The sequence below is a fragment of the Podarcis melisellensis genome (genome assembly GCF_964234715.1).
Source record: "Podarcis melisellensis genome assembly, chromosome: 4".
NCBI lineage: Eukaryota > Metazoa > Chordata > Lepidosauria > Squamata > Lacertidae > Podarcis > Podarcis melisellensis.
This window is the reverse complement of record NC_138531.1, coordinates 33,415,980-33,440,545: the sequence shown is the minus strand read 5'-3', so window position 1 is coordinate 33,440,545 and position 24,566 is coordinate 33,415,980. Positions and strand designations below refer to the sequence as shown.

General features: G+C 41.2%; 1 protein-coding gene across 3 annotated transcripts; it reads right to left on the bottom strand.

The window, feature by feature from the left end:
- Nucleotides 1-1,853: 1,853 nt before the first annotated feature.
- On the bottom strand, nucleotides 1,854-18,165 carry NIPA2 (NIPA magnesium transporter 2). Of its 3 annotated transcripts, none has more exons than XM_081907668.1 (6): nucleotides 17,910-18,165; nucleotides 8,453-8,683; nucleotides 6,114-6,170; nucleotides 4,909-4,999; nucleotides 3,516-3,676; nucleotides 1,854-2,791 (listed from the first exon to the last, which is right to left on the bottom strand). In XM_081907668.1, exons 2-6 carry the CDS (start codon nucleotides 8,589-8,591, stop codon nucleotides 2,157-2,159), a joined length of 1,083 nt encoding a protein of 360 aa, XP_081763794.1. In that variant the 5' UTR covers nucleotides 8,592-8,683; nucleotides 17,910-18,165; the 3' UTR covers nucleotides 1,854-2,156. The 3 variants fall into 3 exon arrangements, with proteins under 3 accessions (XP_081763794.1, XP_081763795.1, XP_081763793.1); XM_081907669.1 differs by lacking the exon at nucleotides 17,910-18,165 and adding an exon at nucleotides 16,795-17,186; XM_081907667.1 differs by lacking the exon at nucleotides 17,910-18,165 and adding an exon at nucleotides 12,027-12,094.
- Between the last annotated feature and the right edge of the window lie 6,401 nt (nucleotides 18,166-24,566).

The window sequence follows — 24,566 nt, the reverse complement described above, 5'->3', positions numbered from 1 at the left end:
CAAGACCTGTTTAAGCTATAGGTTAAAAATAAAGCTGGCAGCCACATCAGTAGCTTTCCATTTTACAAGGGCAAATCAAATCCTCTATGGCTTATTTCTTGGCCTCTTTGATTGGTGTGTGGGAAGAAGAGTTCATCGCTATAATTCAGACACTTGGTTCTGATAGCTTTCAGAACGAAGTTAAATAGCCAAATAGTTTTGTGTCCCAAAACTATTAGAAATAATTTGTCTCTCGCTTTTTTGTACGTGGTTTTAAAATGCTATTTGTCTTATAAGGAAAGGCTGCTGTACATTTCACCAACATGCAAAAAAACCATCTCTTATTTAGAATTTACTTTCAGTGGAACAGGTAAGGCATCTAAATTAATACAAACATTTGCTGTCTATATACAAACCAATCTCTAAATTGAAAATAGCATGTGGGTGGTACAAACTGTTTTTGCTATCAATGGCTCCAGTTGCTGTCTCAAATACTACTATATGTAATACATGCAGATGAGGGCTGAAGCGTAGCATTTACCTCTTCTAATTTGGAGTGTAACGCTTGGTTTTTCAGTCATGCTCCTTTTTCGTTTCTAACAGATATATTGCTGTGACATTATGTACGCAGGAACTATTTTAATTTTAGCAAAGCTCCGTGAAGTATTTTCAAACAGCTGTGAACATTGCAAAAAGGAAACAGATCCTCGCAAGTTCCAACCTGTGAAGCAACAGTTTGGGTTTCACAATGGACCATGCTTTATTGTGTCATGATTACGTCCCATGTCCTCCTCTGCTGTGTTTTAAGAGCGGTTTAGATTAACCAGTTTAGTCTGCTGCCTGAACCCTACCTGGCCAGAGATTAATCAATCTCACCTATGGTTCATTTGAAACATGCCGGTTTCAAAATGCATGGTTTTAAGATTAGGCAGAACCAGACAATGAGAAGTTGCAAAAGCTTCTTGATTCCCTCCTTGTGGTTCTACTGCAAGATGGAAAATGTGTATGTTTTAAAAGCACTACTAGTTTTAGTCCTGGTGGTCTCTGATGCTTTGATTACATATCCTTGTCTTCCTTTTAAGACCCAAGCTGTTCATAAAACAGAAGGAATGTGTTGTCTCCCCGTTTATCCTTCTCTAGTCAGCTGTATAAAAAGCTTCTAGGCATAAATGTATTCCCTTCACACACACACACACAATTTTGTTTAATATAGACTCCCTTATCTGCATGTCAATAGTTTGTCTCTACCAATGACATATGCTTAAAACCTGTGCTGAACTTCATTTTTAGGTCAACAAGAAGTTTTGGTTCCCATGGAAAACAGGGCAAAGTTGCTCTAAATAGCACTAATTAGGAACTACATTGGTGAGAAAGAAGATAAAAGGCATCTCTCTACAATGTGGTTAATCAAAGCTGGCTTTGGTTTAAACTTACAAGGTCGCTCTGATGGTTACAGCTAGCTAATGCAGGTGAACTGTTGTTTTTACTTGAAAAGCACTGTGGAAATGTTTAGCAAAAGCAAGTTTGTTACAAGCCTCATGCCGAACCATATGTTATATCTAAACTGGGCCTATAATCTGTTAACACAAATGAGTGGGTGTAGATGGTATCTAATGCGTCACATAAAAAGAACCTCTTTACAGTAACAGCATTTTTCTGCTTTTAATCTATGTAGATTAAGGTTGCAGCTCAAGGTTTCTTCCAGCTGGGACAAGGCAAACTTTACACAAGGTTCAGTGGGTTTCACCTAATTCCATTCCCTGAATGTATGAGTAAATTAACAGTTGTTCCGTACACTGAAACGCAAGGCTACCTAACTAATTTAGGAAAGCAGCACAAAAAGATGGCCAGGTATGTGTCAATTCACCTCTCACTCATGCAGAAATAAAGCATTTTATTTGTTAAAATTGTCATTAGTGCAATAAGTCCTAAACAAAAAAATTAGTATTTTACATGTTCACAGGTAATTTAGCAAAACATGTTTTTGAAGTCCTTTAGATTATTTTTTTAAAATGAAAAGGTAAGGCAAATAAAAATCCACCACTGTTCTTGGTCCAAGCTAGTCAAACCTAAAAACAAACGATTGTCTATACATACTGTTTAAATACATTTGTTTCTGACAAGCACTTAAAAAATGACATTCCACAACAAAACACATTTACAGAATTGCTCTCTTCTTAAGATGCTCCCAGGTTTCCGTTTCTCCTAGAGGCCATTCCCTCTGTGGACTGCAGATCACCTACACGGCTTCCACTTTCTTCGTCGTTAAAGCGTTCGTATGTGTTTGGCAAAGAGCCGTTTATTCCTCTGTCATCTTTACGTAAAGACACAGGCAAGTTTGCTAGGGTGAAGTTGACATCCTTAAAGGCATGCAATAGAAATATCCCCACTATTATAGTGAGAAAGCCGCTAAGAGTGCCAATAACGTCGTCAGCTGCCATGTGTTGCCACTCTTTGAAGAGGATAGCGGAGCAAGTTAAAACAGATGTTGTGAAGAATACATAATAGATTGGTGTCACGAGGGAAGTGTTGAATATATCCAGGGCTCGATTTAAATAGTTGATCTGCGTGCTGACGCAGACAATAAGACTTAGCAGCAGAATCCAGGATAAAGGATGCGTCAGCACGGGCTTCCCAGCAAAAAGTTCCTTTATAGCAATGCCCAAGCCTTTTACACAGGAAACAGACAGAGCTCCAATGACTGAGCATATTGTTATGTACACAAGAATGTTGGTTTGTCCATGCCGTGGTCCCACCACAAAGATCATTATTAAGGACACAATGACAACAAATGTGGCAAAGACCACAAAACCTGCAACATAAAGAGAAATCACATCAGCCACAATTCGCGTTTTATTACTCTGTATGAGCTAAGGCTTGGGGGGGGGGGAGTCTGGTGCTCAGTAAGGGAGGGGATTCCTAATTTTGAGTTTAATGCCAGAGAATGAAATTTTAACGTGATTTTAGGAGGCAGAACTGTTTTTAATGTTGATTTCTCATTGGTATTTGATGAGTATTTTAGATTGCCTTTTGTAAACCAGTTAAGTCAAGCAAACAGTATTGAACTACTGTTAAAAACATTGCAGCTAGCTGTGGCAGGGGAAGCACAAAGCACATGGCTGTACTTTATATTGTAAAACTCAAACTTCTCTTAAAATCTTCTATGGTTCTTTTGAACAGTTGGGGGTGCATACCTAAACCTAGTTTTCAGACACCTTGTTCAAAGTCACACAATACAGTCGTACCTTGGAACTCAGACGTTTTGGCTCCTGCACATCGCAAACCCAGAAGTGATTGTTCCAGTTTGCAAACATTCTTTTGGAACCCGATATCCGGCAGGGCTTCCACGGCTTCTGATTGGCTGCAGGAGCTTCCTGGAGCCAATCAGATGCCACAATTTGGTTTTCAAATGCTTTGGAAGTCGAAAGGACTTTTGGAACGGATTCTGTTCGACTTCCAAGATATGACTGTATTCCTATGAACTGTGCATTTCCTCTACTGCTCCTTGCTTTACACAGAATGCAGGGTTCTCTTACCTGGATCACCCAGCTTGTGGGATATTTCATTCAAAGTTTCCACTGCCTCTTCTTGGGGTGCATGAATTACCATCACGGTTGTACCCAGTACACTTAACAAACACCCAACTTTTCCATGCAGATTGAGCTTTTCATTTAAAAAGTACGATGAGAGAATGGCACTGAAACAAAAAAAAATATAAATCCATGTTGTAAATTTGAATTGCTCCATTATTACTATTTTTAATACTAAAAACCGTCTTGGGCATTCTGACAAGGTTAAAGAGCAAGATACACATGCAATCTGTTTTTCGACAGCTAATATGTTTGAATTTGTAATGTTTTAAAGCTACAATGATACAGTTTAGCTCCAAAATGAGAAACACAGCAACTGGTTACAATCAATACAAAATACCGAACAGTGTCTTAACAGGACCTTGATTTAAGTTGATACGATTAATACAACTCAATCAATATAGTTTATTAAATTTCTATCGAAAAACCACCCATAAATTGCATACAATTTATTCATGGGGTGGCAGTGCGCTGATTGCGGCTGCAAATGAGACCAAATAATTCAAAACAATGAAACACACCAAACTGATAAAATGGCAAATCTAATGTTAAACTGAAAGTATTGCACACTGGGCAAATAATCCTAACCATAGACATACAGGTGGATTCTTGTATTAGCTTCAATTACTCTGGGATGTGATCTTATTCAGAAAACAAGTGACTGATTTAGGCTGCGATCATATGCATGCTTACCTGGGAGTAGGCCTCATTGAATAAAGTTGGGCTACCTTTTGAGTAAACATGCAAACAGATTTTGCTGCCTCCATTAATAAGGCATTAAATGCAAGTCAAGACTAAAGATAAAATAAAAACACAGCATAAAAAATGGTAAAGGCTGGTGATAAATGAATTAAATAAGCCAGCCTGTAAGGGTTTCAAACCAACGAATATGTTTAAAATAAAAAAAATCCTTCCAGTAGCACCTTAGATACCAACTAAGTTTGTTATTGGTATGAACTTTCGTGTGCATGCACACCTGAAGAAGTATCTGAAGAAGTGTGCATGCACATGAAAGCTCATACCAATAACAAACTTAGTTGGTCTCTAAGGTGCTACTGGAAGGAATTTTTTTATTTTGTTTCGACTACGGCAGACCAACACGGCTACCCACCTGTATCTAGGAGTATGTTTAAAGTCAGAGAAGTGGCAATCAAGAAGATAATGGAGATTTAAAAAAAAATCTTAAGTATATAGAATTAAGGCAACTGGGGTGGGGGAGTTCAGGAGAAATTGGAATAAGAGGCTAATAGACTTCAACAAGTTTTTGTGTACTCACACATAAGTATGCACTTAGTAGCAAATGCAACCACACTGCCTCTGAAAATGCCATATTCCTTACCTTACAAGAACACTTAGAGCTCCTAAGGGAGTCACCAACGTAGCTGGTGCAAATGCATAGGCAGCAAAGTTCGCAACTTCGCCAGTTCCCACTACAAATTAAAATACAAAAGGGGACAAGTTTCAGATAAGCTTTCGAAAACTCAAGCTGACCACCCACCCCTGCAGGTGAAAACCAAAAAGCAGCTTTTATCAACAAGGAAATCCCTAAACAGGAAAATTCAAAGCCAACTTCTTAGGAATTTTTAACACAAGAATGCCTTTCGGTTTGGGGTCACCTTTCCAGGTCTCATTACAACGCTCCACTACTTGAGGTAAAACAAATCTATGGTTTACAATACGAGGGGCATTTTCTCAATTCCCCCTTGTGGAGTTGGAAAGTGATCTGGATTATACTGTATTGGAAGCTAGCAGAAATTGGAACTGATCATTCTCCCCAATCGAAATGAAATCTAAACACTCAGCAGCACAAATGAATGGGCGTTTTGTGTCACAACATACTGTTTCCTGCCTCCAAAGCCACATCTTCCCATTTCCTCTCCAGAATTCAGCCCCAGTCTGTCCTAGGGCCCTGTGTTACTTCCTCACCCGGTCTTCAGATTCTTTCACAATACCTGCACTACTTTTCTTTGTTCCTTTACTGATATTCCACGCTTAAGATTATTCTCTTCCTCCTTTGGGGGGTTCAGAGATATTGCCACATGCCACCATTGAGCCCTCCCAGGTGGTGCTGACCTGTTCCTCACCTGGTGTGCTGCCCGAGCCCCCATGTAACACAACCGTTGGTTGCTGCCCCCGCCGCCAATCACTCGCCTTACTCCCTCCTCCCCGCAGCCATGTTTTATCTGATGGCAGGGGATTATTATGGGAGCCCAGACAGCACTCAAAAGGCGTGCACTGCTAAGCATCAGACATTGTGTCTTGGGGGGGGGGGGGAGATCTACAGCTGCCTCCTGCGGAACTGCTGCAGGTTGTCTGATCCCATAAGGAGAGACCTCTCTCCCAATGCCACCAGGTAAGCCACATCTACAGCAAAGAGGAAGTGAGATGAGTGACTGGCCCTGAAGTGCCAAGCCTCTCAAGGGCACACGAGGTCAGTGATGGACCCTTCTGAGCTCCCAGACGGTGCCAACTCTCAATGCAGTCTTGTCTGGATTCACAGATAACCAAAGAGGAATAAAAAAAAAGTATGTTAGCTTAACTTACTTGACAAGAGTCCAGCCCACCAGAGCCACTCTTTAAGGTATGCATGGCCACCTTGTCCTAGTTTTTTAAGAAAAGGGGGGGAAAGTTACTGTGATAATACACAATAGATGCTGCTATTATATTTTAGGTTTTTAATGGTCCAGATTTTTTTTTTAAAAAATACGATACTAGTCAATAATTTTTTTTATTATGATGACTGAAATACTTTTTAAAAATAGTTCTGGAATAATGTTGCTTTGCCCAATCCAAGGTGATGGAAAACTCTTGGGTCCAATATTTGGATATTACTATTGCTACCATCTTTTACTCAATTTACAAGGCAGTCCTCAGGATGCTAGAAAAAAGTTTTGCAATATTTCAGATTACATGTATGCACTGATGAAATGCAGCTCAAGAATGTCTGTCTTCCAAGCAGACCACTCCTACAGTGAAATGAAGGAGCTTCTGTGCAATAAAGCCCTGACTCTTCTGCGAGTGAAAGTACGGTATACAAAGCTAGGGTTACCTGGCATAGTTTTAGATCAGATATATTTGCATTATGCATGGACAAATGTTGCCAGAATCATTTGTCTGCAACACAGGAAATTAATAAAATAGGGATAATTTCCTTAGCATTGACTTTGTGTAACTTTATATTCCTTGCATTTTGTTATATTCCAAAAGATTGTTTTTAAAATGCAAATCTGTGTATCGGCCCAGAAAAAAAAAGAGAGAACTGAATATACAAATTCATTACTATGCTTTAATTATATAAATATTTTTTCCCTAAAAAAAAGGGTGCCTCATTTCTACATTGCAATGCTGAAGTCTATCGTAAGCCCAAATAATTTTTGGATGGGCAGAACTAGCTGCTTTGTCCTCTGGATAAAAGCCAGGTCTCTCCAAGGTCAGATAATAAAACCTTCCTTATCTACTCAACAACATCGATTTCTACTTTTATTTTAATCGTTTTTTTCAACAAAATATATTCAGAAAACATTAGGTATGCAGTTTGCACAGAAGCCCCTTCTCATTTAATGAACTTTGGGCCACCATTTTCCTTGACCCTGAAACCTCACAAACCATTGTTGCATCCCTACCTCTCAAGGAATTTAAGGAGCCATATGTTTTTAAAAGGTTTGTTACGTTTTGCTTGACAAAACAAAACTATAGAACTATAAAAATCCACAGAGATCTCAGAGCAGTACAAGTCTGTGTGTTTCAGGCAGGAGCTTTTGCTGCCACGTAAGCAGAGTAGGTACCAATTTGCATCATGAAAAGCTCAACCATCCTGCCAAAATGTACACATGCTAGCATTGATAGCATGTAAATTGTTTTAAATATGCATGTTTCAAAATAGTTAACGTCTTTAAAAACAGCTGAAGTTAACCCAATTTATTAACTGTAACGTGAAAATATAATGATTCAGCATACTCAGGTAGGAAGACCGTTTAGTCGAAGGGATTACAGTGGTACCTCAAGTTACATATGCTTCAGGTTACAGACTCCGCTAACCCAGAAATAGTACCTCGGGTTCAGAACTTTGCTTCAGGATGAGAACATAAATCGTGCCCCAGCAGCGCAAGGCCCCATTAGCTAAAGTGGTGCTTCAGGTTAAGAACAGTTTCAGGTTAAGAACAGACCTCCGGAATGAATTAAGTACTTAACCCGAGGTACCACTGTATTACACTACAAAATTCATGAGACACTTTTAAACACCAAGCAGAAAAAGTTTTGCCTCAAGGAAGCCCCAAATCCATAAAATATTTGCATAAATAAGAGCAAAATACATGTGTGTTTTCAGACACCCTGAGTTTGAGGTATCCTTGTGAGGAGGGGGTTTCGGTTTTTAGAATTACGTCAAAATATAGGGGTTGGGCATAGACATGCTATGGTTAGTGAAACGCAAATGGAGAACCAAGGGGGTGGTGTTAATTCATTCCTTGAACACTGTAAATAGTGCTGAAGAGTTATATCCCAGCTTGTCTACCACATGCTTCCATTGTGAACACTATAAGGAGTAACATTTCAGTCCATATGTATGGTCTAGCTGAGATTCCTGCATTGCAGCTGTTCTCAGCTGTGGAGAAACAGATCTCCTTTCCTGCATCATGTTAAGCTGCCCCCATCTTTCACTTTTTCAACTCTTAAAATTAAAAGGGTGTAAACTGGCTCTTTTTAATTAAATAAAAAACGTAGTGGGGATTCTCAGAATTCTGTCCCATATGCTAAATTCTGCATACAATTGTAGAAAACGTCATATGAAAGATTTTGTATATGCTTCAAGTTACAGCCAAGATCTGGGCTCAAAAGTTCATGTTTTCCCTTAAACATTTTTTCCCGTTCAAGCAAACTTTTACCTGCTCTCATGGAGCCCTTCCTAGCCAATCGAAGGAGACCTTTCTTCTTCAGGATGAAACTCCCACCAATGAAAAGGCTGGAGCTCATTGCCAATACCAGACCAATGTAAAAATCATATCTTCCGCTACCCTCAATCATTTCGCCAGTTGCTGAAGCATTCCAGACCGTCACATTGATCAAGGAGCACAGCTGTTGCTGGTACTGGAGGCAAGGCGATGCCAAATCGAAACCTGAAAATAAAACAAAAATCATTACAATAAGGTTCAGCAAGAGAGACAGTTCTTTTGTGCAGATGATGCATGGCCCACCCAAAGTTTCTGGATTTGCTTCAGTGGAAGGGGACAGCCATACACACATCCCTCTGGGAGCACCCAACTGTCCTCCAACTCTCCTGGAGGCAAATATACGAACATGTATTCTGAATAACTGCTGGGTCTTCAATGCACCTGTCTACTTCATAAGAGAGAAAGAAAATGCAAGCCACCAGGAACAGTGGCAACTCCACTTCTTTGAAACTAAAATGCAGGTACAGGGCACATGGGATAAACTTAAAAGCATTACAAGGATGACATTAGTGAAAAAAGCAACAGACCTTAAGAAAAAAAAAGCTGTTAAACTAAGGAGCAATCATAGGCACATTTTCCTGTGGGTAGGTACCACTGAACACAGAAACTTGCTTCTGGTTAAACATGCATAGGATCACACTGCATATCTTGTTTTACAACGACATAGATCGGCATATCCAAAATTAACCATTCCGTACAAGAAAACAAAATCCTTAAATTGAATCTTATACTATACTTGCAGTATAGCAGGAATGGGGAACCTCTGACACACCACGGAGTCCCAGTTTGGCCCGTGAAGCCATTTCTCCCCAAACCATTCCCATCAGCTGATATCACTGGTGACTTCAGCTGACAGGCACGTCAGGGTTTAAATAATAATAAATTGTGATTATAATTCTGCAATGGCTGTGTGCTGCTGGTGCATAGCAAGGGAAGAGGAAGCAAATCGGCCACCTTGTACACCTTAGATGTACAGGTACATATAGACTATGAAAATAAAGCTACAAAAAGGAAGGAGGCAGTAAAATGACAGTACATGCGGCAATAGGCCTAGCTCTATGTGAAGGTAAAGGAATCTTTTCCCCTTTTGATGTCCCTTGATACTGGACTCAGCCAAAAGGAAAACCTTTCTGTAACACAAATGATCAAACTCCTTGTCAGAAGCCACAATCCCACCTTGTTATGCAAAAGATGTAATGCACAATGTGAGATATGAAGAAACAGAAGTCAATTATTTCCAGCTTGGGGGAAAAATATATCAGACAAGTAGGTACATGAAACATGGAACAGGCAGCTGCTGCCTTTTTTCCAGGAGCAGATCAAATTAGTAGAGAAAATAACTTGTTTGGGGAACACCTTCACTGTAAGAGTAGAGGTGGAAAATTGAAAGAATCTTACAAGAGACAGTCTCTTGCCTGACAAACACATTTCGTTGTTCACAAGAGAGTCTGGTTTCCAGCAAGAGAAGTCAACTGGTTTAGTCTCTGAAATTACAGTGTCACTGATAGAGCTATCTGAAGCTGAACCTCAGTATGCAACAGCTTTTCTGTTGGCTATGGCACAGAGAGAGTGCGCTAATAGCACTGAGTTAAACTATGCAATACCTTATACACCTCATTAGCAACTCCACATCACAGATTCCTAGTTTAGGGTCATTAACTTACTTATCTGGTCAAATATTTGGGGCATATGTTTACCAGATTCAAGGTTCCATTTCTGCTCAATGATCTTACTATATTCTCCTGGAGACAGGATATATTAGGTACATCCCATCTTCATTTTATCACAAAAATATGATGTTCGGTGCCCTAACATAGTACGATGCACACAGTTCAGGTTGGTGAGCTTGAACGACAATACTTTCCAAACATGGGTTTGCGGGCCTGTGTTCTCAAGGTGTCACACCCCATGAATGTCTTGTGCAGACCCCCAGCCATGCAACTTACAGCATTTATTTATTTATTTTAGTAAAATTTAAACACTGCATGATTGCAAAAACAAACAAACCTCAAAGAGGTTAATGAAAAATAAACCAAGAAAAATTCACAGCCATACTTTAAAATACAAAAAATGTCAAGCATATAATGTTACAGTGACTGTAACATCATTTTTATGCAATGTGAAAGCTATAATAGTAGATTTACTGCTTTTTTATTTCAGGTTCCCTTCTGGGTTTTGTATTAAATATGTACAATCGCTTTCTCTACAACATATGCAACTTATACATAATAATACACTCTTTATTCAATTATGACATTTCCCGATGTACAACTTCTAAATTGGCAGTGACTCCATAACTACAAATCCTGTCTAGGCAATCCTGATGATTAAATTTTGCAACACCCTGGAAGGTTTACACTTAGAATTATTTGTATGCTGTGAATAATTGCACTAATACACTGGTAAGCTTTCCTTCAAAGTACAAGATTAAAGAATCTTGCAGCTTCAAACAAATTAATTCTGGAACCTCATTTACAAATGCCAGGCATGGCAAGAATCAACTCCAAAGAGTAGGGCAGGTATAGTTCCCAGGCAATACTTCAGGCCCAAGCACCCCCAAACTCGGCCCTCCAGGTGTTTTGGGACTACAATTCCCACCATCCCTGACCACTCACAGCTAGAGATGATGGGAGTTGTAGTCCCAAAACACCTGGAGGGCCGAGTTTGGGGGTGCCTGCTTCAGCCACATGACTTAAAGACAAATAATAATGAAGGTGAACAAGATTTCTGAAGCCGCTCCATATCTGACACAGGAAGAAATCTCTGACTGAAAGAAACATGCACTGTGTTGTATTAATCAGCTGTACTGTTTATCTTCTTATTATAATTACCTTCCTTTTAAACTTTAGTGGATAACCTCTTTGAAGAAAACAACTTCTCTTTTTGAGTTTCTGTTTTAAGACACCAGGGCTTTTCTTCGCCTATACTTGCATAACTCTTAGTTCTGTAAGAAGTGCACTTATTCCATATACCGAGATTAAACCATTGTTACAAATGGCCCCAAATGCCAGTATTTATTCTTCAGCTAAATACAGACATCTCAAAACAACTGTGTTACTTTTGTATTGAAAAGAATTCGCTCCCCGAGCCCTGCAATTCTACACCTAATCATGTCTACAGAAGTCCAACTGAATTTAATGGGGTTTATTCCCAGGGAAGTAGGGTTAGGATTTCAACCTATGTATTCCAAAATAAAAAGAAAACTTGTGACTTCTTTCCTCATTTTCTGTCCCATGAAGGACAAGGTTTTGTTCAGGCTAGCAACTGTGCCTTATTCTTTCAAAAGAAAGTAAAATTCACTTCCTAATGATAGAACAACCATTACTTATTTTGAAATGCCATTGTTCAAGTCTTCCCACGTCATTTTTAAAACACACCCAAGCTTTCAGGTTCAGTCTTGCACATATAGATCCCTCTCCCCTACATTACACAAATGTTATCTTAACTGCAAGAAATGCATTTTGTGCTTCTACCTATCCAGTTTTCTGTGCGATCTTTACACCCTTACCTTTGTGACATTTTACAGACATTTCTTTAAGCCATTTGTCTTCCATTTCACTAAGCAAATAGGCTACACTGAAAAAGAAAGAATGTCAATCTGTGCCAGACAGTAACTTTGTATTGCGCTCCCCTAATTTGTTTACAGATTGTGGGGATCTGTGCTGGGGTTTGTTTTTCTTTTAAAGCTCTTTACAGAAAGTGTGTTTCCCTCCTCTACAGTGAGGTTCAAAGACTAATAGGTATTAGTATTTTCAGGATTTTTTCCTACAGTCAAATATCCTGAACTATGTTTGCTGTTTAATTTCAGCACAAAAAGGCCAGTTCAGCCCTATGACATCAAACCAAAGTTTAAAATTACCTGAAGTATCCACAGGAAGCCTTAACCAACCCACTGCTCTTTCACATACAAGAGGAGATTGAAAAAATCTAGTTACAGTGGTATCTCGGGTTACAAACACTTCGGGTTACAGACTCCACTAACCCGGAAGTAGTACCTCGGGTTAAGAACTTTACCTCAGGATGAGAAGAGCGGCCCCACTAGCTAAAGTGATACCTCAGGTTAAGAATGGACCTCCAGAACGAATTAAGTTCGTAACCAGAGGTACCACTGTATTGAGCAAACTAGGACCATAAAACCGTGGTTTGATACTCTTCTGACGTAACTAGAATCTGAGCTAACCAGAGACCCCCAAGTTCAGAAGCACTATTAAATGAGACTTTTGTTGAGGTATTACAATTTATATTTCTAAGAAGTTTCAAGAGAGATATCTAGGAATAACTGAATTCAGCAAGCAGTAACACTAACCATACATTTCTAGCCCAAATCAGTATTGTTTCATGATATCCACCTGCATTCTAGCAGATCACATAAACAGATTTTTAAAACAGCCTGTTTTTTTAACCATAAAATCTCTAAATGCAACAGCTTTCAAGCAAAAACTAGAAAGTATTTCCCCCCCCCCAACCAGGCTTCCAAAATGATCTTCGCCTGTTGAATTTATATCCTTATCCGCCGCAGCATTCACTGTGAATTCCTACGTTATTCATGCTGATCTGAATTTGTAAATGTTCCCAATACAAAAACAAGTAACCAACTTTACTGTGAAAAATTCCTATGAAGGTAATGTTAAGAATTCTAGACCTCTAAATGTTCTCACTGAGCATGCATCATAAAAGGGAGAATGTTAGCATTGCTAACAGTAATCTAGTGTACTTTGCATGCCTGGTTCATCTCACTTCTCCTAAAGATGCCTCCATTATTCTGGAGAAGCACAAAGCGTTACACAGACAGCCACCTGGGGGTAGGGATTTGAGGAATCCTCCTCATTAACGCTTAAGTGTCCCAGGAACACCCAGATTATCTATTCTGTATCACAAGATAGCAACTCCCCAATACTGCTGTTGCCTCTGGCCACACTTCATTTTCTGCCTTCCAAACTGTCCCCATTCCTTTGCATAACTAGTAGGGAGACAGTGAGGCTACAACAAAATATATCCTGTTGAAAGCTGGGGCTGTTTCATGACAGGAAAGGACTGGAACAACATTTTCAGTCACTATGAAGTACAACAGGGTGAGGAGCTGGATCTGTTTGGCAGGCCCAGGTCCTTATCTCCCTAAGCCCTGCAAGTCAAGTTTCACACATGGGCAGTTACCCACCTGCCATTCCCTTGACATCATGGTGATATCAGGTGACTAATTTCTGCCTGTGCCGTTTGAAATCAAACCATGTGGGCATAGGCACAGCGCCTTTGCTAACGCCACTTTTACCTGCCACACACCTGACATTATATAAAATATCAGACATAGGGCAATGAGTGGTGTTTGGCCAAAATGGCCTGGAAGGCCTAATCAGGGCCATGGGCAAAGGTTCCCCCATCTTGGAAGTAGAGGGCTGCCTTCAGATGACTTCTAAAAGTCAGATAGTTGTTTATTTCCTTGACATCTGATGGGAGGGCGTTCCACAGGGTGGGTGCCACTACCAAGAAGGCCTTCTGCTTGGTTCACTTCACTTCTCGCAGTGAGGGCACCACCAGAAGGCCCTCGGAGCTAGACCTCAGTGTCCGGGCTGAACGATGGGGGTGGAGACGCTCCTTCAGGTATACTGGGCCGAGGCTGTTTAGGGGTTATCCTTGCTTTAAGCAAATACTGGTCCTTCCAATTCTACAATTGATTCTAAGCTATCAAACAATCGCCCAACTGAAGAAAAATACAATGCATTTGTTTTCTAGAGTACCTAACTAGACTTAAGGAATGATTTACAACCTGTAAAACTCAGAAGTTCCTATGATGCTAGCCTACCTATTCTAAAATGGCAAAGAAAAAAATGGGTAACTGAATCATACAAATCACATGGCAAATATATCCTTAACTCTGCTACTTTGAACTCCCTTATCAGTAGCACTTCCCTTGAAAGTTTTTCACTGCTCTATAATAAATCACACTGCTCCATTTCCAACAAATTATGGAAGAAATAATTCTGAAAGCTAAGGAAACAAAGGTGATCCACATATATATGGTTGAGCACAAACTTTTAATTGGGACCAACCAAAATATCACAATATTGTGGCAATACAGTGGTACCTCAGGTTACATATGCTTCAGGTTACGCTAACCCAGAAATATTACCTCGGGTTAAGAACTTTGCCTCAGGATGAGAACAGAAATTGTGCTCCGGCGGCGTGGCAGCAGCAGGAGGCCCCATTAGCTAAAGTGGTGCTTCAGGTTAAGAACAGTTTCAGGTTAAGAACAGACCTCCGGTATGAATTAAGTACTTAACCCGAGGTACCACTGTATTTTGAGTTCTCTAGAAGTCTTCCAACAAACAATATATTACACAAAGAATGGGGGCTGGAGAAGAAATAACAAAAACAAATTAGAGTAGATATTGTAGGCTCAGTTCCAAGATGGGGACTACAGACTGAGCACCACCCCTCTCAGGTGCTGATGCTAACAGATGACAGGTTTAAGATTCTGGCTGTTGCAGCTGCTGATAAATTAAAGTTATGCTTCCTGCTGGCTAAGTAGTTTTACAACAACAAACATAAAAGTAATAATGTTAATTATAGTTTAAATGCTTTCAATCCTACATACTCAGATGCAGCCACAAACTTTCAGGTGCTGGGCAAAATTAAAACTCATTGGAAGTGTCAGCAATCCAAGCCCCAACGCGAGACTAATTTTCACTACTTCTACAAATAGTGCTAGCTTAGCGTATTTATAAAGCCACTGTACTTCAGCTGCATACATTTTTACTGTATCTTAACAAAGCAACTTCTGTCTGGACATGTTACAAGATTATAGAAAGCCCTTCATGACTATGTCACATGACACTCTTGTACAAGGCGTATCACAACGGGAACCTAGGACCATTACAGCTTTGAGAATCTGCACAATAAAGTGCTACTAGCCTCTAGTATCTCATACAACACCATGAGGGAAGAATATTGCTTTAGGTACAAAGTGTTTAATGTGCTGAGCTAGCAGGACTGATCAGTAATTTACATACAGAGGACAATCTCTAATATATGTTTTTTCTCTAGGTGGTGGGGCCTTTGAAAGCACCTTGGGCCTGGAAGATCTCAGGCAGCCAGCATAATTGCCACGAAACAGTCTGCACATTATTCTCACTTCCTCACATCCATGTTGCAGCTCACTTTTTGATGTCAACTGGAGATTTCTTCAATGTCAGCCTCATTCAGTATTCTACAGTAGTCCAACCGTAAGGTTGCAAAACTATTAATATGTACGATCACTTTGCTTGAACAAAACTGATGTTTTAAATTACATTTTTGTGGATCTTGACCTGATTTTATCCTTATCTGCTACACTCTGCCTTCCATTTTTAAAAATGAAAATCCAGATTAAATTTGTGCAAATAAAATTATTATTGGTTAAAGTACTTTGTGCTGCTTTTCTGGGCAAATGCCCATCCAAAACATCTTACAAGCAACATAAATATCAAAGTAGTATGAAATTTTAAAAAGCCACAAGTAAACACTTCATAATAATATAATAGAACCAGAAAGAATATTATTATTATTGAGTCAGACCATCATGAGATCAAGCATTAAGGGGTGGAACCTCTACATGTGTAACGTATAAAAGATACTTGCTATATTCTGTTCTGGGAGCAAAGATGAGACCAAGAAACCCCACAGAACCCTGTACAGCACCTGGAGATTGAATACCAATCCCCCAAAACAGGTTTATATCAAGTGCATTAGGATTATCCACCAGACTTGCTTTACCTCATCCACTTGGCAAAAACTTCAGTACTAGAACAACCACACCTAGGTATTTAATCTCAGAAATGCAAACTAGGTGTCTTGAGCTGATAGGTAATACCCAAACTCCAGATCTTTTCCACCAAGTGCTTTGTAGCAACAGCAGAAACCCCACAAATCAATTCCTGTGGTTTTCAACTCGCCTCCCAATTACCACATTCTGGACAGGGTCTGACAGAACCAATTCAAACCAGGTATAAGCAGACTTCTACTTTGTTTGGGGTTTTTGTTTTTTACTAAGCCCCCGAAATCTACCAATTCAACCCAGCAGCAAAACACAGACCCTACAAGTTAAAGAGTCCAGGATTAAGCATGCAATCAACAAAACATAAAGCAGCCAGGAAATACCTTGTGCCTTTTCACTGAAAGACAGAGTAGAACTATAACAAATAATGGCAACTGTAAAAGCAGCAGCACAACTACTAGCATTAAGCAACACACAAGGCAGAAAAATAATATTAAAAGTTCTCTAATGGCCAGTGAAGGCTTACCGAAATAGCAAAGTCTTCACCAGCTAGCAGAAGGAGATAGCTAGGCAGGCTTCAGAGGGCAATGAATTCACCCCTATGGGCAACGCAGTGGAGAAGACCCCGCAACTCACTCTTGGATTTTGCTTTGGCAAAGGATGGATTATCACCTTGACTTCTTGAGCAGTGTAAGGTAAGGCACTGATCTTCAACTGGCGGTCCTGGACCCACTACTGAGTCACCATACACCCAAAAGCAGGTTACAATGCCGCCACCACATTGGGAAAATAAATAGAGGCAAGTCTCCAAGTCTGTTTGAGCTAAAGGTGGGTCTTAGGGCTAAAAAGGCTGAAGACTAATGCCCTAAAAGGATATTAGACCCACAGTACAATCACTCAAAGTATGAGAAGAAATCCATCCCATGGCTCACTCCTTAAACACCACAACTTACTAGAACAGCAGAACAGGAAGCAACCTATAAATTAACCAACATGCCTTTAATGATCGTAATGAAATGAGGTATGAGAGATATGAAGCCACAGGCTTCCAATAAAGGATAGCTATAGTTCCTGGAGCTCCTTCGCCCACGCCATCCTGCCTCAGCCCTGCTCTTAAAAATAAATAAATCAGATTGCTAAATCTCCAAATCACAACCGCCTCAGCCTGCTCTCGCGAAATGCGTATGTAAGTGGAAGTCGCTCCCCTGGGGTGACGCGCCACTCACTTTTATTTTTACTCAAGAGTAAACCCGTTGACATGAGTGGCCATGCCTAACCCGCCTCCATTCATTCCAGCAGGCCTGCTCTCTGCGTAAAAGTTAAGTTGACATCACATCCCACCGAAGCGCAACAACTCCCGGATAAGTGCACACCATACAACGGTCACAACAATATTGTGGCAAGGAGAGAGAGAGTGTGTGTGTGAGTGTCGTGCAATCGCTGGCTCCGTGCAAGCCCCACACAAATCTTCTTGCAACGACCATCCCCTCCGCTTTGCTCGCTCCGCGCGACGCCGGGCAACTAAAGCAAAGCGCCGCTTGGCGAGGGGCAGGAGGCCGGCCCGAGTCGCGAGGGGTCCGGCTCCGCTTCTCTGCGGGGAGACGGAGAGAAGCCACTCGCCGGAGGCCCAAGCCCGGTTACCTGCAACGGCGGCGCCTCTTTCTTCCTCATATCCCGCCCGCCCGGAGAGGGGCCGCGGCCGGCGCAGCGGCGTCGGAGAGGAGGAGAAGCAGCAGCGGCAGCGGAGGAGGAGGAGGCCGAGGGGAAGCCAAGCGCCCTTGCCAAGCGCGCGCCGTCGCCATGGGGAAAGCCCCGCTCAGGTGCTGGGCTGCTCCGCGCCGTCGCCCGCCCTCCGCGCAAACCCACGCGAGAAACTCCGCCGGCGCCCTCGCTCCCTTCCCTTGGCACGCCAGGCGGAAAGGGAGGAGCGAAGAGCCGGGCGGAAGCTGCCTCACCGAGGGGATAAGTTTTTGGGGTGGGGAGGGATGTCACGTGAGAGTTTCCCCATTCCTCCTTGCGGGGAGATGTGTGGGAAATGGGGTAAGGGGGACACCCAAGCTTGCAGTGCAAATCTGCTCAGGAGTCGTGCGAAGTGCGCGCGAATTTTGGAGCAGGGGCCTTGTTTGTTTATTACATTTCTGTTGCATCCGTTTATATTGCGTTTATTTTCCAGCAAGGGAGCTTTAAGGTGGCGTGTACAATTTCCCCCGGCCCACTCCTCCCGGCCCACTCACAGCAACCCTGTGAGGCCGGCTGAGCAGCAGTGACTGGTCCAAGGTCAACCCCAGGTCTGCTTCTTGGTGGAGTGGGGATTTGAACCCTGATCTCCCAGTCTGACCACTTACACCCCACTGGCTGTACTTGATATCAGGTCCGGCTGCCGCTCTCGACTGAGTGCGTAACAGCCCGTGTAGCAAATGGGCGGCTTTGCAGTCGCTTTGTCTTTGATTTCATGTACAGGTGTGCCCTTGGCCACTAAATAAAGGTAAAGGTACCCCTGACTATTAGGCCCAGTCGTGGCTGACTGGGGTTGTGGCGCTCATCTCGTTTTATTGTGGCCAGCATGACTATGCCGCTTCTGGCGAACCAGAGCAGTGCACAGAAATTCCGTTTACCTTCCTGCCGAAGCGGTACCTATTTATCTACTTGCACTTTGACATGCTAGGTTGGCAGGATCAGGGACCAAGCAACCGGAGCTCACCCCATCGCAGAGATTCGAACCGCCGACCTTCTGATCAGCAAGCCCTAGCCTCTCTGGTTTAACCCACAGCGCCACCCACTAAATACCTGATGGCTAATGTGTGCGTGTTTCCAGGGAATTCGCATCTACAGAAAACATACTGAAACGGGTTAGAGTACCTGTAGATGACCCTGGAGTCTCCTTCCAACCCTACAATTCTGTGATTATCATGAACCCATAAAACAGGGAAGAGCTACGCTTGGCTTGCTATTTGCCCTTCTCGCTGTGAGTTGTTTATTCTGTCCCCTGGGGATACTGCTTTTTGTCTGGCCAGCATCTAATTGCTTAAGGGCAGAGTTCATTTGAGAAATATGAGCCCGCAGTTTAAGCACCTGATACAACGTAAGATAGTGGAAAAAGTTGCCCTGGAGGGTTTCAGACCTCATTAAAGAGGTTTAGTCAGTGGATGTAAACTGTAGATCCTATCTTGGGTGAAAAGGAAAACTAGGGGAAGAGCACAACATGGGCATGCTATGTAAGCCCGGTTCCCCCTCAGCAATTGATTGCAGGGAGACCTGTGGGGCCTAAGGGTTCAAAACTATAGTAGGATGCCAGGGCCCCAAAATGGCACACGGGGAGAAATGAGACAAAACTTAATAAAATGGGCCCCAACTCTATAAAGGAGAGTACGCAAGAGATTCAATTGAAAATATAATTTTAAAAACATTGAAATAGGAGGGGAGTCCCAATGATTTAGGGGACGCGGGTGGCGCTGTGGGTTAAACCACAGAGCCTAGGACTTGCCAATCAGAAGGTCGGCGGTGAGCTCCCGTTGCTCGGTCCCTGCTCCTGCCAACATAGCAGTTCGAAAGCACATCAAAGTGCAAGTAGATAAATAGGTACCACTCCGGTGGGAAGGTAAACGGCGTTTCCGTGTGCTGCTCTGGTTCGCCACAAGTGGCTTTGTCATACTGGCCACATGACCTGGAAGCTGTACGCCGGCTCCCTCAGCCAATAAAGTGAGATGAGTGCCGCAACCCCAGAATCGGTCACGACTGGACCTAATGGTCAGGGGTCCCTTTACCTTTTACCCAATGATTTAGCTATAGGTGAGCAATTAGTCTGGCTACTTCCAGGCTGCAATGCAACAGTAGACCCTCAGCCTCTGTCCTTCCCTGGCTGTGAGCTGCTGCTGAACAAACACTGAGAGGTGGTTCAGTAGTGCTCTCACTTCTCTTGCCTTCTCTGGGTGGTTCTGAAAAAGACAGTTCTTTTACTAGTTTCTTTGTGGTTTCTTCCCCTGAAGGCTGTCTGTGGATAAATGCCGTGTTCCTCGGCCTGAAAGCGAGATGAGCACCGCAACCCCATAGTCACCTTTCACTGGACTTAACCATCCAGGTGTCCTTTTTTTAAAACCTCTTAACCCGAGGTACTATTTCTGGGTTAGCGGAGTCTGTAACCCGAGGTAATACTGTATATTCATGCACTAGTGTAATGAATGTGTCGGTACATTTTAATTATTTCAAATTAAAAGTTATTGTTAGCAGTGCCTCGTGTTTATTTATCCCTCTCTCCAGTGCTACACCTGCTGCTAAGGAGCTGATAACTTTCTCAAACTGCTTGCTTACTCCAGCCAGCATCTAAATCATTAATAATTCGGCCTACCTTTCGCACACCAGGTGCCTCTGCATGTAACCTGAAGTGCTCTCTCCCACTGCATAATTCAGAGGTGGCTTCCTTACCTTACTTTTCAGCCAGCTTCAAAAACTGCTGTTGCCATTTCACAGTGAGTTCTGGTTCTAAAAATGGGCAGAATCTCATTAACAAGCCCAGTTCATGTCTGCAAAAGTTCGGACATGCATTCAGAGTTTTTCTGCTATGGCATTGCAACCACTCCACCATGCCCCATTTAAACGCCCATATTATTAATCCTCTCTTACAGGGCCACAAAAAGAAAATATATATATATATGCCATTCCTGTGACTTACACTGCAACTGCTACATGTTTGGGGTCAGATATGGCATTTGTCATGTCATTTGGCCTTGTATCGCTGTTTTGTCTTTAATTTCTGGCAGGAGGTTTTGAATGGTGAATGGTTTTGAATGGTGAAAGAAAAGGGGGAGAAGCCTTAAGGCACTGAAGGTGTAATGTTTGCCAAGGGGAAGTCCAAACACTGAAAACAGGTTTTAGAGCTAAGCCCCAATTTAAATTAAGCCATAAAAGTGAATGATAAGATTACTTAAGTACTAGGGTCTGTCACATCCCACTGCTAGTAGGTTAGCCCTTAGGTAGGATATAAACATTTTCTTATCTTTGTGAAGGAAAAACAATTAGTGATTTTGACTGGAGGATTAGGAGAAAGCCTGCTAGTGAGATTGTGAATTATAATACTCTCCTCAAAAACGTAACAGAGCTACAAAGAAAAATCTCAAAGCAAACACTGAACTAGAATTTTTTTTTATTTTAAAACAGTACACATTAATAAATAGGTCTGTTGTCAGAATCCTTAATAAATAGCCTTTGCTAATTTACAAGGCAAATACAATATGCCTATAACTACTTTTTTAAAAAAGCAAAGCTAAGGTTATTGAGCATTTAACAAATCTATATACACATTGTTTTGGAAGCTAATAAAATAGTCCTCTTTAGTCTGCCTGAAGTAACTATATTGCAACACAAAAGCATTTAAGCAATCAAGCCCATAGCATTTGAGGTTTGCTCCCTTTTCCATTATTTGAATCCACATTTTTATTTGACGCCAACCAGCCAACACCACTTCTACTACAAGAGAGAACAGAAGACTTTCACCTCTAGGTCAGGGATGGGGAACCTGTGGCTCTTCCAGATGTTGCTGGACTCCAGGTCCCATCAGCCCCAGCTAGTGTATTGTTGTGTGTTGTAGTCCAGAAACATCTGGAGGAATACAGGTACCCCACACCTGTTGGTGTGGCTCTATGTAAGAAGTCCCCCCCACCCAAGTGCAAACCTATATGCCAACTGTGTGTTCAAAGAGCTCTGAAATCTTTAAAGTCCTCCATTTATATTAGAAAGTGCGATTGGTCCGTCATGCAAGTACAGTCCAACTTTCAGTACAGATTATAGGCCCTCTTTATTTAATCATAATAAAATGGAATCACAGCTTCCATTTCAAAATTCGGTGTATTTGACTTTGTAGCTAGTTTTTTTCAGTATCACTACATTCAGCATAAACCAAGTTTATTACTAAGATAGTTTCATATAAATGAAATGAACATATTCATATACAGTGCTTTTCCCCCCTTAAAAAATGTTTAGGGGTATTCTCATTTTCCTACTCATATTGAAATACTACCGCCCAATGAGGCCAAACTTAGATTCACAAAATGTTTAGGGGTATGTGTACCCCGACATACAACCAGAAAAAAAGCGCTGGATTAATAAATATGAATCTTTCTCTCATATACACACAATCTCACACTCACACAATTTTGAAACAGTTACTAGGAGAAATAATTTCTGTAGGCAGAAACTTAAAAGCCAATTAAAGAGCACTTCATATTTATTCAGAACTAAGTCTCACATTCTTTAATGATGCTTGCTCCCTAGTCCAAATAAGAATTACAGCCTTTGTTCTAAGTATTTCTGGGGTTGCTCTATCAAGCTTCTAAGTATTTGTTAGTGGATTGTGCCCAAAGTCTACAAAAAAAGTGTTCCTGTGTAAGCAGGCTGTGAGTTGCAACCTTGGTTTGCTTTTAAAAAACACACATATAATATTGTGTTGTATTTAGGATATTACAAAAATGTTTTTTGGCTACATCAGAAAGGTTTATTACTATTAGACTTCAAGTCAATAAAGCAGGGGATAAATATGTAAATCCTACATCATGTTTCTCAAAAGAATTAAGTGTCTTCTGTACATCATTATCATACTTCATAAATATGCTATGAAATGCCTTTAGAGCATGCTCAACTATAGCACACTACCCTTCCATGAATATATGGTCCACTTAAAATAATTAGAGCCCAAGCTTATGAAAATGTTTTAAGTGCCTAGGTTCCTGTACAATCAATGTGTACAAACTAGGCAACAACCTAGAAAGTGCATGTTGAAGTTAGAGGAAGACTGAAATTGAGGAGATAACTGCATATTTATTTCCCAGTATGGGACACCAATCAATACTGTAAGGAACTTAAAACACACAAACAACCAAAGTAGTAACAGCAGAGGAAGATCAGGGAATGGAAGGAAAGTACTGTTACTAGCATTACTATTACTGTTGATTATTTTACACCCGGAATTCAGTAAAACTGACCTTTACACAGGATAACAAAACAAAACAAACAAAAAACGTAAGGGAAAACTATCAGCTGATCAGAGTAACAAAAATAAATGCATTTATTTGCCATTCAAAATGTCAAATGCCAAGATATAAATTATGTGCAAGGCCGCTAAAAATATGTCAGAACGTTATTCTATTCCTGCTAGTCAGTGCACCTAAAAACAAGGCCCATATATCAGAAATCAACCTACATAAGTCAGTTCAAAAAGTGTCACAAGCAGAGAGTGGGTGCATTGCAGAAAGGTGACAGCACCACAAATGGTTTCAGATGGACTTGCCATGCTCTACTGCCCAGACAAGGGATGGCCAGCTGGCAGGCTCAATGGTCTTTTTTATCTGTCAGCCCTTCCCTTTTAAAATCAAGGGGTGGTAAATCAAGTATATGTACACTCTTAAGGAAAGCAAAAATGTTTTTTAAGTTGCAAGAATGAGAGAAATATAATACTTTAACGCTACATCTCTCTCGGATTTGTCTGCAGCATGTACCGTATTTTTCGCTCTATAAGACGCACAAGACCAAAAGACGCACCTAGTTTTTGGAGGGGGAAAACAAGGAAAAAATATTCTGAATCTCAGAAGCCAGAACAGCAAGAAGGATCGCTGCGCAGTGAAAGCAGTAATCCATCTTGCTGTTCTGGCTTCTGGTATAGCTGCGCAACCTGCATTCGCTTCATAAGACGCACACACACACATTTCCCCTTACTTTTTAGGAGGGAAAAAGTGAGTCTTATAGAGCAAAAAATACGGTATGTTATACATAAGCATATATATATATTTGTCTTTATTATGCTTGAGCACACAAACATACACTCTCCATAATTGTAAAGAGCTTCCTTCCAGATGGCATAATCTTTATTCTGGAGCCTGACAGGGTATGTTTGGGTGGCAAAATAGATTTCTGCCCCTGAAACATTATTGGGAAGACAGTCAACCTTCCCCCCTTAGGCATCCCAGGCCTAGACGGACAATGGCTCTTTCAGTCAAGAATACCTTTGTATAGGATTTTAATGTGCATAAGTACCAGCATACTTGGTTAGGCACTTTTTCGTAGAGAACAATAATGCACATGAGCGTTTGCTCTAATTTCTAGACTGAGATAACACTCCTAGCCGTGTGCCTACCTACATAAAGGAAAACTAAACTGAGGTCATCATAAGTCAAAGGCTAGAAAAAAAATAAACAACTGTGATTTTATCTCTGATATATATTTTTAAAAAAACAACAAAAAAATTACGACATCTCAACGATTTTCTTTTATAAACTTTAAATGTCAAGCATACCTTGTTTAAAAAAATAC

What these genes read in the sequence shown, in the direction of transcription:
- NIPA2 (XM_081907667.1), bottom strand. Translation starts at nt 12,072, where the DNA reads ATGGAAGACAAATGGCTTAAAGAAATGTCTGTAAAATGTCACAAAG. An exon ending in GTCTGTAAAATGTCACAAAG is followed by an intron (nt 8,684 to 12,026) that starts GTAAGGGTGTAA and finishes TTTTATTTTCAG; the next exon opens with GTTTCGATTTGGCATCGCCT. An exon ending in CCACAAGCTGGGTGATCCAG is followed by an intron (nt 2,792 to 3,515) that starts GTAAGAGAACCC and finishes TTTATGTTGCAG; the next exon opens with GTTTTGTGGTCTTTGCCACA.